Here is a 13,738-nt window from a genome sequence, read left to right on the forward strand (position 1 = left end):
TATACTTAGGCGTCTATTTTTTTATTGCAAATAATCTATTTACGAAATAATTTTTTTTTTACTTTTTCATTATATATAAATTTATTAAATTTAGTCATTTTGCACTAAAGAACTTGTGAAGACTTTTAATGAAATACTTCCATGAAAGTATTTAGTGTAAGTAACTTATTGCATATTGTGGTATTTTAATAAATAATATATTTAAAAAGTATAGCACAAAATTTAAATAAATTTAAAATGAAAATTTAAATTTACTTTAAGTGGGTTTCTGAATTATTGAATAAATACAAAAAAAGAGATAAAAACATTTATACTGAATGTTTTTGAAAGACAATAATCTATACGAAAATTATTTGTTGAATAAAAACTCATTTGAAAATAATAAAAAAAAAGTAAGAATTTCGAAATTTTTCTTAGGAATTTTTACCCTTGAATATCCGTAGACTATTGTTTAGAGGAGCACTATAAATTATCTAATTATTTAGAATTAAGAAAATATTTCATTTTCAACTTTACTGATTATTGTTTTAAATTTTATACATGGAGAATTCTTTAATTTAGAATTAAAAAAATACTTTCACTTTGTAGTTGTATAGAAAAATAAAAATAACATAAAAATAAATTGTTAATAAAATATTCTTCTATTAAAAAATTGTTGTTTTTTTTTAATAACTATTATATCGAAATTTTATATAAATTTTCCTGGTGTCATTTACGTAGAAACATTTATTACTGAAAAAAAGTACACAGACCCGAAGAATGCCAACTACTTCTATTTTTTCACTGAAATCATTGTGTCTTTATTGTAGAGTTTCAGAATTCTATATTTGAAAAATTAATGCAAGGTTTCTCAGAAACTCTATGGAATGCATTTCAGGCTAACAAAAGATTATTGCAGAGCTCACAATAAATCATAATCTCATAGTGCTGGAACTATAAAAAAGGCAAATCGAACTTTTTGTACCAATTTGTCTAAACTTTTATATACAAGTCTAGCCCGGTGAATTGTTATAGAATGTTACACCCGACTGATTAACATCAAACATCACAAGGTCCGTCTTTACTTGATTTCTGGACATAGAATAATTAAAAAGACCGAAATACCAGACGAGTTGATAATAACAAATTATGAAATGCACATAAATAAGGTACAAACGTCGATGAGCCATCTTTCTAGAAGCATAGGAGAACTCATCCTCACAGAGACAAACGGCTTGTCGAGTAATCGCGAAAACTATGAAAGAATACCAGAAAGACGTAAAGATCTTCAGCAAACCTGCAGTTTGTATACTTCACGGTGCTAATAATTCTAAAGAAGCACTGTGCCATCACACCTATGCCGAAACGGTGACATAATCCGATAAGTAGTTTTTGCAGAAGTTTCTATGTTTTTTAATACAACTACAGGCGAAGCAACTTTTATACAATCCAGAGAGCTATGCATTAAAAACTTAATACAATAAAAAATAAAAATAAGATCTAAACTGTAATGTTGATGTAAATTATATGCCCTCGGGGGAGCTTTATCCCTAGAGGGCGCGTCCCCAGTTGGCGGATAGAGGAATGACTCCCATATATGGGTGTTAGGAAGGAAATCAAATACCTCCCGTGGACCAAATAGGCCGAAGAAGCAAACTCCGTCATCAAGCATGGACAGCATAGAAACTCAAGGCGGCGGACGAATCAACAGTATGGTGAACGGCGCCAAATTTCTAATGGTGTTTCTATTTCAGCGTCTGTTCATCATGTAAGGTGCGGCTGAAAGCGGTCGTCGGACTTGTAGCAAGCGGATCGCTATATAAACGTGTACCACGCCGGAATCTTGTTGGACCATGGACCCATCATCCACCGCTTATGTGAATTCGTGCGTCAAATCAATGAAACATCTACAGCATGGATGCAAACGAAAACGGAACAACTTCTCCAAGGGCTAATCGACATTCGAACAATCCCCCTGCACTCGCTGCAGCAGGCACACCGGATTTGGAGGTGCCAAACATCAATAGTTTTGAGATGAACGAAACTAATAACAAAACAAATTTGAATCGTATTGATAGGAGATGCTTAATAGGCATGAAAATAATCACATCAATCGCAACATGAGGCTGGTAACTTGAACAACTTAGAAACGAGATGACTGGCTATAAAATCGACAGTTTAGCGATACAAGAATGCAGGTGGAATGGTAATGGCTTAATCCAACATAAAGATAATTTGTTTATTTATTCAGGCGAACCAGAAGGATCTGCTCATGTTAATGGAGTAGGATTTCTTATATCATCAAAGATTGTTAATGGGATATTAGAATGGCATCCAGTCTGCTCAAGGATAATGGTCCTCAAAACGCGTGCGCGTAACTTGACTATTGTTAACTGCTATGCTCCCACAGAACTTCAAGTCGATGAATACAAAAACGATTTCTATAAATAACTTGAAAGGTGTATAAATATGTATTCTTCAAACGGAGATATTCTCTTAGTGTTAGGAGATTTTAACGCACAGATTGGCTGCGAAAACACCTATTTATTAAATACATAAAGTGTCATGGTCTGGGTACCCGAAACTACAATGGAAATAGACTTATCGAAATGTGCTGCAAGGCTAATCTGGAAATTGGCGACTCCCTTTTCCCACACAAAACATCGCACAAAGCAACTTGGGTTTCTCCAGGCGGGAGAACAAAGAATCAAATAGACCACTTCCTAATTAATGCTCGATGGAAATCATCGCTGCTAGACGTCCGTGTGAAGAGGGGTGCTGAGATAGGCAATGATCACTACATGGTGGTTGGCAAAGTGCGTATAAAAATTTGTGTAAACAACTTTGCACATCAATAAAGAAGTCGGTAAGACATGATAAAAGAGAATGGACAGAAAATCTAGCACAGTTTGCGGAGTCTGCAGCTAACCTGGGTAATATGAAAGATCTTTACAAACAAGATCCGGCACTACAACAAAGAAGAACAAACCGATTAAAGATAAGAACGGCAAACTTATCTCCAACTAAGAGTTGCAGCTTAAGAGATGGGCAGAACACTTTAATAAGGTGCTCAACAACCCCTTAGGATTACAAGAACATATAGAAATCAATTTTCCATCAAGCAACTTGCGTTACCTTCAAATGTCATTTCAGACCAACCAACAAGATCTGAAGTTATTGTCGCCATAAAACTACTTAAAACCAACAAAGCTGCAGGCAGTGACAACGTCAACCCCGAACTATTGAATTGCGATCCAGAATTATCAGTATCTATATGGCTTCCTATTCTGCAGAAAATCTGGGAAAACGAAGCGGTACCATTTTCTTGGAATGGAGGCGTGCTCGTTAATATTCCGAAAAAGGGTGATTGTAACAACTACCGAGGTATCACGCTACTACCCGTGTCCAGCAAAATACTCATTTCGATTTTACTATCACGAATCTCGACGGTAACAGAAAAATTCCTCCGTGAGAATCGATATGGTTTTAGACGAAATCGATCTTGTGTCGACCTAATCAATACTGTCCGAATCGTGTTTGAACAATGCAATGAATTTAGGTCTTCCGTGTATGCAGCATTCATAGACTTCAAAAAGCCTTTGATAGTTTGAACAGACGTTTTATGTGGGCTGCTTTACGTCAAAAGGGCATGCCACTAAAATACTTAACATCATCAAGTCCATGTACATTGAATTTAAATACAGAGTTTTACACGACGGAGTGCTGTTGACGCATTTGAAGTGAGTTCAGTTCGGCAAGGCTGCCTCTTTTCACCGGTGCTTTTCATTCTAGCTCTGGATGAAATTTTAAGAAACTCGCTTAATGGACGCCATGGTATATAAGCGGAGCAGAAGCAGAAGAAGCGGAGCGGCTCGTATAAATAAATCTAAGACTGCATTTGGACAACTACAAAACATTTGAAGGTCAAACCAATTAAGTGTCAGAACAAAACTTCGAATATTCAAATTAAATATCGTACCCGTACTTCTGTATGAGTGCGAAACATGGAAGTTTACTAGATCGATCAACTAACGAACCCAAGTCTTCATAAACAAATGTCTAAGACGCATACTCAAAATATGGTGGCCAGAACGTATCTCTAATGCAGAATTGTGGAAAAGAGCAAATATGCAAAGCGTCGAGAGCGAAATCAAACAAATAAAATGGCAATAGATCGGACATACACTACGCAAGTCGAATTCCTGTATCGCTAAGCAAGCCCTAAAATGGAATCCGCAGGGTAGTCGCCGGCCTGGCGCTCCTTCAAGCACATGGCGAAGAACAATTAATGCCGAATTAACATCAGCGCGCTACTCATGGAACGACATCTGCACGGCTGCTCCAAATAGAATACGGTTCAGAGAAATTATTGAGCCCCTATGCTCCACTGGGAGTTAACGGAACAAAGAAGAAAAAGATATGGAAAAATAGCCGAAACAAATATCAATATATTTCAAAACTGTCAAAATATAGATTTGAGTAATATAGCTAATACTCCTTGGTAGATTCCCAGAGAATCTACGTAAATAACAGTAACACAAACGATGTTCCAGTATTTGTTTTTCGGATACGATCTATACAGTTTTAATACGGTACACAAAACGTAGTTTGCCGTCTTATAGCTTAATAATTCATCCACATTCAATTACCACTTTTGCGAGACATACTCCAATGAAATTAGTTTTATAGATACCTAATTAACTGTGAAAATATGCCTGAAAATTCCTTTTTTTGAAAGTTCATTTTCACAACAAGAGAACAATTTCCTAAGACACCAAATCTTTCTGCCTAATAATTTGAAGTACAATTATAGCGAAACTGTTCATAGAAAATATTTACAACGAGTTAGATATAAATGGGTTACATTTATGATTCTCCTTTATAGCCATTTAATTCAGATTAATTTAAATCTAGGCCAGTGCGAAACTCACACCCGTACGTATAACATTTCAAATGAGATTTCGACACAGTTCAAATATTTTTCTTTATATAGTGGCGGGTTCCAGAAAAATTGTTGTTAAATAATATGTTGTCTTTGTTTTGGCATATATGTATGTTTATCACTTTTTGAAAAAAGGCCCATCGCTAAAAAATTTATTCAAAACACAATGAAAAAAGGTTCCATTTACTAATTAAATACTGCTATTTGGTAGGTGAAACCATCGCTAAAAAATTACTTTTTGAAAACTTTTATAGGTACTATGTTATAGGAACTCATCGGAAAAAGAAAAAAAAACCATTGTTTTGAGTGAAGAAGGAAGAAATAATTGACATTGTCAAAATATAAGAAGAACGACTCGATTATATTTTACACGAAAATTTGAAAATGAGAACGCTGTTAGAAAAATGGGTTACGCATTTACTCATAGATATTAATAAATGAGGGTTACCATTCTACCTTTTGTGAAATGAAAAGCCGAATCTATTTTGATGTTTTTATATGGCAGTCTAAAAACTGTCCAATTCGAATTTGGAACATGTGAATAACCGTGACATATAGGTACTCTTAAATTTTGAACGAGCAGGTTGTGTAATAAATCTTACTCAGAAAAATCTTATTCTACGTATAGGATTACTCATAGGCTCGTATCTAATAGATAATCATGCAAAATGGTAAGGTTATATAGCAGATAAAGACAGCACATTCTTGTTATTACTATGCTCACAGAATATAAATAGAATATCTTTCTTGTGATATGATAAATACAATTCGCATTATCTTAGAGCTATCATCCTAGTGGCCTTGGTAGATTTCGAAAAAGCATTTGACAACTTAAACCGACTATACATTTGGGCAGCACTCTTTAAAAGGGGGATGCCAAAAAAAAAAATTATAAACCTTCCGAAGGAGCTGTATAAGAATACGCAACACTGCGTAATCCAAAATGTCAACCCTCTCAGAGTCTTTTGACATCAAAACAGGTGTACAGGACAACGGTGTAAACTGTCACCATTGCTTTTCATTCTCGCGCTAGATTATATTCTCAACAGAGCGTTAAAAAATACCAGGTATATAGAATTCGCCAATGATGTCCTGCTGTTAAGTCACAGACTTTAAGAATCACAGCAAATTATATCGGCTATAAGCAAACAAGCTGTCTGTCAGTTTAAGAATATGCACTAAAAAAACAGTTCAGAATGTTAGGTTGCATGTAAATAATGGAGAAGAAGTAAAATGTGTAAACTCTTCCCAGGTGGGAAGCGTTGTGACAAATTAGAGCGGATCTGATGAAGATGTTGATGCTGGGATCAATAAAGTGAAAACTGCGTTTGAGAAACTGAAAAACATATGGGAGTAGAGTTAACTCATAGGGCAGACCAAACTGCGAACTGCGAACTTTAAAATCTATCTTATACTACGGATGTGAAACATAGAAGCACTCCAGAAATATAGAGAGAAAGATACAAGTGTTTGTCAACAACTGTCTACGAAGAATTCTGAAAATATGATGGCCAGATCGAATATCAAATGAACAAACGATTCAAAAAGCAACACAAAATGAGATAAAAATGAGTAAGTGGAAGTCGATAGGCCATACGCTGAAGTAATCGAGAGAATACGTAGTGAGGCAAGCGTTGACATGGAATCCGCAAAGTAACAGAACACCTGCGTCAGCAAAAACGTGGAGAGGAACGGTCGAAACTGAGCTAGCTGAAGCATAATATAACATACATGAAACGACATCTTCCGATTAGAACCCAATAGTCAAATTTTAAAGCATTATTGAGGCCCTATGCCCCACTGGGATGAATTGACACTAATAGTAGTATATGTTTCTTTACCAATGAATGTAATAAAATAATGACATACTCAATAAGTATATTCATATTATATGCTACAAAGAATGCTGGGTTCGAAAAATCAAACACTGGGCTTCTCTTAGGCAATATTTTTTTAAATGAGTTTTTAAATAATTGACATATTTTTGTTGTTTCTTTGTGATTTTTTCAAAAAAATAAAATTTAAAATTTTGTGCGTTATTTAATTAAAATATTTCGTTGTACTAGAATGTTTAATTAATATAAATTTAGTTGAATCGAAAACATAGTGAATCCTTGTTTTAGAAGAATTTTTGCGTGATTATTTCAGTTTTCATTTCCCACAATGGCACAGAGAGTACTAACAGTGAAAAAAAAAATTATAAAATTGTGGGGTTATGACGAAGATATAATCATCGCAGGAACTGTGTTGCTACCCTATTTTGGAATGTACAATTTTAAGATGTACATAAGAAATAAACCTAACAGATTTGATTACAAAAGTGCTTACGCAATTCTGAAGGGCGTGTAAATCCGTGTATGCCTTATTCCTATATTTGTTAGAAATGCAAAACAATATTTAGAATGGATCTAAATTTTCTCCTATTTTAAAGTTATTGCAACAAAAGCTTCAAAAAGAGGTTGGGCTTTCAACAGATGTGATCGTGAGATAGATTGAGCATGTTGAATACCCGTCTTAGACCTTTATGACAATTTCTTTACCTCATATCATCTAATGTGCTTATAGACTAAAAAAGGTATGCGCTAAACTGGGACAGTTCTCCGCTAACGCCCCATTGCTCGGTGGTAACAGTTTGCCACATGAAAAGTATAATTACATTTACAACACAGCAAGCGAAATTTTAGTTTGTCAGTGTCAGAACAATAAGTGGTAGAATTTTTATGCATTAGAATCTACATATTAAATAAGACTAAACAGCCTTATAAACAGTCAGCCTCATTTTATAAGAAACTATAACAGTGGCATGGGTAGCGTAAACTTACACGACAACGTAGCTCAAAGTTATCGGATGAATATTAGATCGAAGAAATGGTGCTGACCATTTACATAATGTTTATTAAATGCAGCTATAGTAAATGCATGGAAATTGTATTGTTTTGTAACAAAAACAGAAAACAAAACAAATGGCACAAACAGATTTTCGCGTTGAAATCGTTAAGAGATTGCTACTAGAAGATGATGTGTGCTCTTTACCTACCAAAGAGGAAGATATGAATATTGAAGATTATGACAGTTTAACGCTATATTTTCCAAACAGTTCTGGTGAATATGTTGTAATTTATCACAACTATAAAACGCAACGACTATGTATAAACCCACTTACAAAGACTGAACTTCTGCACTCCAAATGCTTCGAAGAGTTTCATGAAAAAGATAATACCTGTTTAATATAATTTACTCAAAATTATTAAAATAAGCTCTTAAAAGAAAACCTTTCAACATAAACTCTTCGGAAGAAGCAATTATGCTCTGTAATGAAGGTTCTATATTTATCTTTATTGAAACAACAGAGCTTGGAGACATATTCTAAGCCCAGAAGGGTGCACTATAGACTCGACGGTCTCAGTGCTATAACCCATACCAATAATATCAATATGAACTCTTATAAGCAACTACTGGTTTAGTATTTCAAACAAAATCCAGATGAGACCTTGCTTTCGACTGTAAACAAATATTTGCTTAAATGATGCCCATTGTTCGAAAAATTGAACATCCGTAACAGGTCAACGGATAGTCCTTAATAACTGATTGCAAAATCATATTTTTGGATTAAAATTAGTCTAGATAAGCTTCTGAACACAAAAAATAAGTTTTTTTTTTTGACTTGGGACTTAATGGGTTGATCACAGTCATCATCGAAATTTAAAACAAACCAGAACAAAAAAGCATAAAACTAATCGATAATGGTTCTGTTATCAACTCTTTTAAATATTTGAGAAAAATAAGGAATGATATAATAAAATACGCGTTTTGATTTGATAACAAAAATTTCTTAATGAAATAGATGAAATGGTTAACATATTATACTTCAGACAAATAATTATATGTGCATCACATTTTTTTTAAAATTTAAAAAAATTAAAATATTTTAAATTATTTCTGGGTATGTGGTTATATTTATAATATGGTATAAGATATAAACAAACAAAAAAAGTACCAAATTTAAATCAAATTTATAATAAAAACACTTATTTAAAGATTACTTGCATAGTAAATAATTATATGTGCTTTTTTTTATTGTGGTCCTGATTATGTTGATGTGATTGAACTTTTTTTTAATATTAATAGTTAATATTTTTTTCTTTGTTATTTAAAACTAAATCAAACCGGTTTAACATAGAATTGACTAGTGAATATAAAATAGACTTGCCAATTTTAACTCACCCACGTTCTATAACCGATTTAAGGTGTCGTGACATATTAAATTGTGTTCCATTTTTAAAATCATGGGCAAAAATGATCGCCTATAAATTCTTAATGAGATTTAAATCGAGAGTCAATACTTTCCACTTTAATACAGGAATTTTTCTGTCACCAAAAAATAAATTTGTTGTCTGTACATTGTGAATTGATGCATTATCCTGTTAGTTGATCCCATCATCACCATATAACTGCACTAACTCAGTATCCAGATGCTCTACAAATATGCTGGCATTCATTCGGATATATATAAAGCGTATAGAAGTCTTTCCTTTGTAGCAGAAGCCAGCACATACCATAACGGTCCCACCACCGAAGCCTTACTTGTTACAGGATACCTGATCCTGACGTAAATCAAGCCAATATTTTTTGTAAATGTCTTGACCGTCTAAATTAAATTTTTTCGCCACTAAAGACGACATTCTGACAGTATTTGACCCAGAATGGGTATTTATTTGCAAATTTTAAACGGGTCTTGATATGCCTCTCCAAAAGGTACCATTGTGCTAAGTTTAAGAAAGTAATTTTTATAAATAATTTAAAACATTATACTCCTTGTTATTTGAAGTTCCATAACATATGAGCCCCTATTTCTTCGCTGTTCATCCAATTTTCCATTGCCAGACGTCAAATTCGGCACTTGCATCGGTCATTAATTTTGGTCTTCTAGCCACTGCGTGGAGCTGTATTATATTCCGTCAGAAACCTGGAAACACAGTTCCTATGCCGGTTGAGTCTAGTCGCTATTTCGGCGATCTTCCTGATTATTCGATGTTCGTAATCAGACAAACTAGTATCGCGCGGCATTATAGCCTAACAAGATTAAATATTATATTACAATTTAGAACAATAGAAATATTTTGCACATATAATTATTTATTATGCAAAACCCAATGCACGGTATAATTTTTAAAGTAACTGTACAGCGAAGTACAGTATAATGACAGAATTTTCGTTGCATAGCAAGAACAACATTCCATGTAATAATAATGCATTTTCCAAAATTCGAAAAAAGTATATAAAATATTAAAAAAACATAAATACAATAATGCACCTATAATTATTTGACAGACTGAATCAAACTTAAAATACAGATAACAGAAGCCTATGTTCCGAAGCCATTGATTCCCGACAACTAAATGTAAACAGGCTTCCGCAAAAACAAAACAACTATCCGTGGTACAATAATCCTATTACGCATATCGTATGTTAGACCTAATATTAAACATTCTAAGTTTAATTCCAAGTTAGACAGTATTTGACTAAATAAATAGTTACTCTTATCAAAATATATAAAATGGACTCACCGATACAGATCGTAGTTAAAATGTTCAGCGAAAACTTTACTAATTGCTGTTCCATTATTGGTGCGTTCCGCTTTGTGTGCGCAGCTGTATATTAGCGCATATTGCATTGCAATTGATTTGCACTGGCGTATAGCAGGGGAAAATGCGCAAGAGTTCCGAAGTGCACTCATTTCCTCGACTGTGAAGTACAGAACATTAGTATATTTATCCGGTAACAAATCTATGTAGGGTTTCCAAAAGCTGGCCTCCTTCATAGCTTCGATTATAAGAACATATGCTAGTTTTATGTTTGTCATTGAACCCAAAGAAAGCTGTTCAGTAACGCGCTTATCAAGACTCTCTTCTGACAGTATTAGCTTACGCGGAACAGTACAAATTTCTTCATCTTTAGCTATATCCCGTGTTGCCTTCAAACCAAGATCATAACCAGGAAATTCTGCAATTTTAACACAATCAGTCTTGAGTCCATTCTCCATAGCCCACTCATAAAAAGCATCAATATGTTTCAAGCGAGCCTCTGGAGTAGTATTTACATTTTCACGTCGTAACGGTGCTTCTAAGATTAAAATTTCATTTAAAAGCTCTTGTATCTTAACATATTCTGCAAATTCAATATCAGGAGATGTTTTCGAATCTTTAACACTTAGTTTCCATAGCTCTGCTACCAAAGCATTTAATTCGTTGCGTTTTTGAAATGTTATTGTTGGGCGTTTGGCATTTTTATTTTTGGCTTGCGTTGCAGTATTTTTACCCTTATCCGCATTCTTATTTTTCTGCTTATGGCGCTTATCCATTTAGTAGGCTTTTTAATATATTATCGTTTCTTAACCTCGCGCACGTAATAATATTTATTAATACGCTTAATATAATTATATATAAAAATATATTTAATTCTGAAACAATTTTAGCCGAAAAAGGTAATACACGTGCGTCAAATAGCAACAAGAATGCGAACTGTCACTTGTTCAATGTTGTTAGGGAAATTTTTAGTGGAAATGTCAAATTTTAAATATCAACAAAAAAAATATATTTATTACCTGCTTTAAGTGGGAAATTTTGTTGTTCATTGTTCAGTGGCGACACAACAGCTGTTAATGTTTTTGTATATTTGTTTACTGCAGATCCTAAGCAAAACAAATGTTTTAAATTATTTTGTGGTGGTTTCAAAAAATACACACATTCCAAATGAGAATCCCTGGACGCATTAAATGCAAGCTGCTTGCATTGGTGGCTATTATAGTACTCATTTTTATTGGCACAATTTTTTTCACGAATAATGTAAAAGGCGATGAATTCTTGACTCTTCTTAGTTGGGACGAGAGCGACATGAATTTCGAAATTCATGGACAACAATTACCAAACTTAACAAATTTTGCATACACATTAGAAAATAATTTATGCAATAATAAAAAAGAATTCTTAGGTAAGTAAAATTATTATTTAAGCAATTACATACATAAACCATTTTTTTTTTGTACCAGCAATTATAATTGTGACTTCATATGCTGGACATGATGAATTGCGTTCTGCGCACCGGCAGGCTATTAGCCAAGTTAAACTTGCTGAACTAGGTTTTAAGCGTGTATTTCTTTTAGCTGAAATACCAAAAACTGAACATTTCATCAATCAAAATCAACTGCAAAATGAGCAGGAACGCTTCGGCGATTTATTGCAAGGCAACTTCATGGAGGGATATCGCAATCTGAGCTATAAACATATTATGGGCTTACGTTGGGCAGCAATTGAATGCAAGCAAGCAAAATTTATTATTAAAATAGATGATGATATTGTGTATGATGTATTTCAACTACGTCGCTATTTGGAATTGTTAGAAGTGCAACACGCAGAATTGGCTTCATCTGACAATCTATTATCTGGTTATGTTTTACGTAATACAAAACCCCAACGTAATATTGCCAACAAATGGTTCGTTTCTTCGCAAGAGTATATTGGCGATATCTATCCTGATTATTTATCCGGCTGGCTTTATATAACGAATTCAGCAACTGCTACAAAACTAGTATATGAAGCACAGCAAAGTAATTTTTTTTGGATTGATGATACTTGGGTAACTGGAATTCTACGTGAAAAGCTAAAAATTCCAATACAAACTTTGAATGCTTGGTACTCTGCTAATTCGGAATTTCTTGATTGCTGTGTACGTGACCTGAAGCAATATAATTATGAGTGCGAATATTTTGTTGGTCCAAATGGAGGCGACAATAAATTAATTGTAGAATTTTTACACAACGTAGAGAAATGCTATTTTGATGAATGTACGAAGCGTGCGCCAGACAAATCATTAAAACAAACTTGTGTGGCTAGTGTAAAAAATGTCATACCCGGTCACGGTGAAGCACACATTAAGCAACTAACACGTGTATAGTATCAAATTGCTTAAATAAGTTAATATCTTCATTCTCAAATTTTCTCGAAACTACTCGAGACTACAAAACCGTCCCAGTTTTAGATTAACTATGTATTAAGTATAGTAACTGTTATAAATACTCATATTTGCAATAAGCATTAGCACTTGTTAAAAAAATAAGTGCTATCCTCACTTCCTTACAATATCTCACATTAATTTATATTAAATTATGTTAGTTTTACAAAAAATAGTGTATATAGGCTCTAATCATAAGAACAGTGACAACGACTGTAATTGTATATAATTTGAACATGCAGTAAATTCATTTTACACTAAATTATAATTTGTATTGCGGGAAAAAAATATATTTGTTATATTAATTCATAATATTTTGATCGTTTTAACGATATCTGCTTAATATCAATAAGAATACAGATTAACAATAATATAGATTACAATAAAATTGACTAGTATTGTAACCAGTCACAATTTATTGTTCTGGAAGAAAACCTATTTCAGTTTCTTTCCCACGCTGAAACTGGGAAAGTATTTTTATTGTAAATATACAATAAAGTTACCCAGTCGCTGTAGACAGGTACCTCCGGCACGTAGTCGCAAACATTCTTGCAATCAATCTATTATACAAATGACTTTGAGTTGGTAGACGACTGGATCTGTAACTTAAAACTGAAATTTATCAGGGACCAATAGTTAACACAGAACCAGTTAAACTTAATGCAGGAGCGTAATAAGTTCTTCTGTGTGTCCTAGAACCACGTACAAACAGCACGTTCTCGTTCGGAACGCAGCAAACAGATCCGCTAAGCAACTAATAATAAAAATGTCGGACTTATGCGCGTTAAGACTTTAATAGATAGTTTA

At 33.6% G+C, this 13,738-nt stretch overlaps 2 protein-coding genes across 2 annotated transcripts; one reads left to right on the top strand and one right to left on the bottom strand.

Annotated features, from left to right (window-relative positions):
- Positions 1-9,117: 9,117 nt before the first annotated feature.
- On the bottom strand, positions 9,118-11,759 carry LOC119669661 (actin-histidine N-methyltransferase-like). The gene is made up of 3 exons (XM_038079649.1): positions 11,667-11,759; positions 10,489-11,612; positions 9,118-9,994 (listed from the first exon to the last, which is right to left on the bottom strand). The coding sequence occupies exons 2-3, from the start codon at positions 11,280-11,282 to the stop codon at positions 9,988-9,990; spliced, it is 801 nt and encodes a 266-aa protein (XP_037935577.1). The 5' UTR covers positions 11,283-11,612; positions 11,667-11,759; the 3' UTR covers positions 9,118-9,987.
- LOC119669660 (beta-1,3-galactosyltransferase 5-like) lies at positions 11,610-13,043 on the top strand. The gene is made up of 2 exons (XM_038079647.1): positions 11,610-11,911; positions 11,970-13,043. The coding sequence occupies exons 1-2, from the start codon at positions 11,674-11,676 to the stop codon at positions 12,872-12,874; spliced, it is 1,143 nt and encodes a 380-aa protein (XP_037935575.1). The 5' UTR covers positions 11,610-11,673; the 3' UTR covers positions 12,875-13,043.
- Positions 13,044-13,738: the final 695 nt, after the last annotated feature.

Source organism: Teleopsis dalmanni, chromosome 1 (genome assembly GCF_002237135.1).
Source record: "Teleopsis dalmanni isolate 2A chromosome 1, ASM223713v2, whole genome shotgun sequence".
Lineage (NCBI taxonomy): Eukaryota > Metazoa > Arthropoda > Insecta > Diptera > Diopsidae > Teleopsis > Teleopsis dalmanni.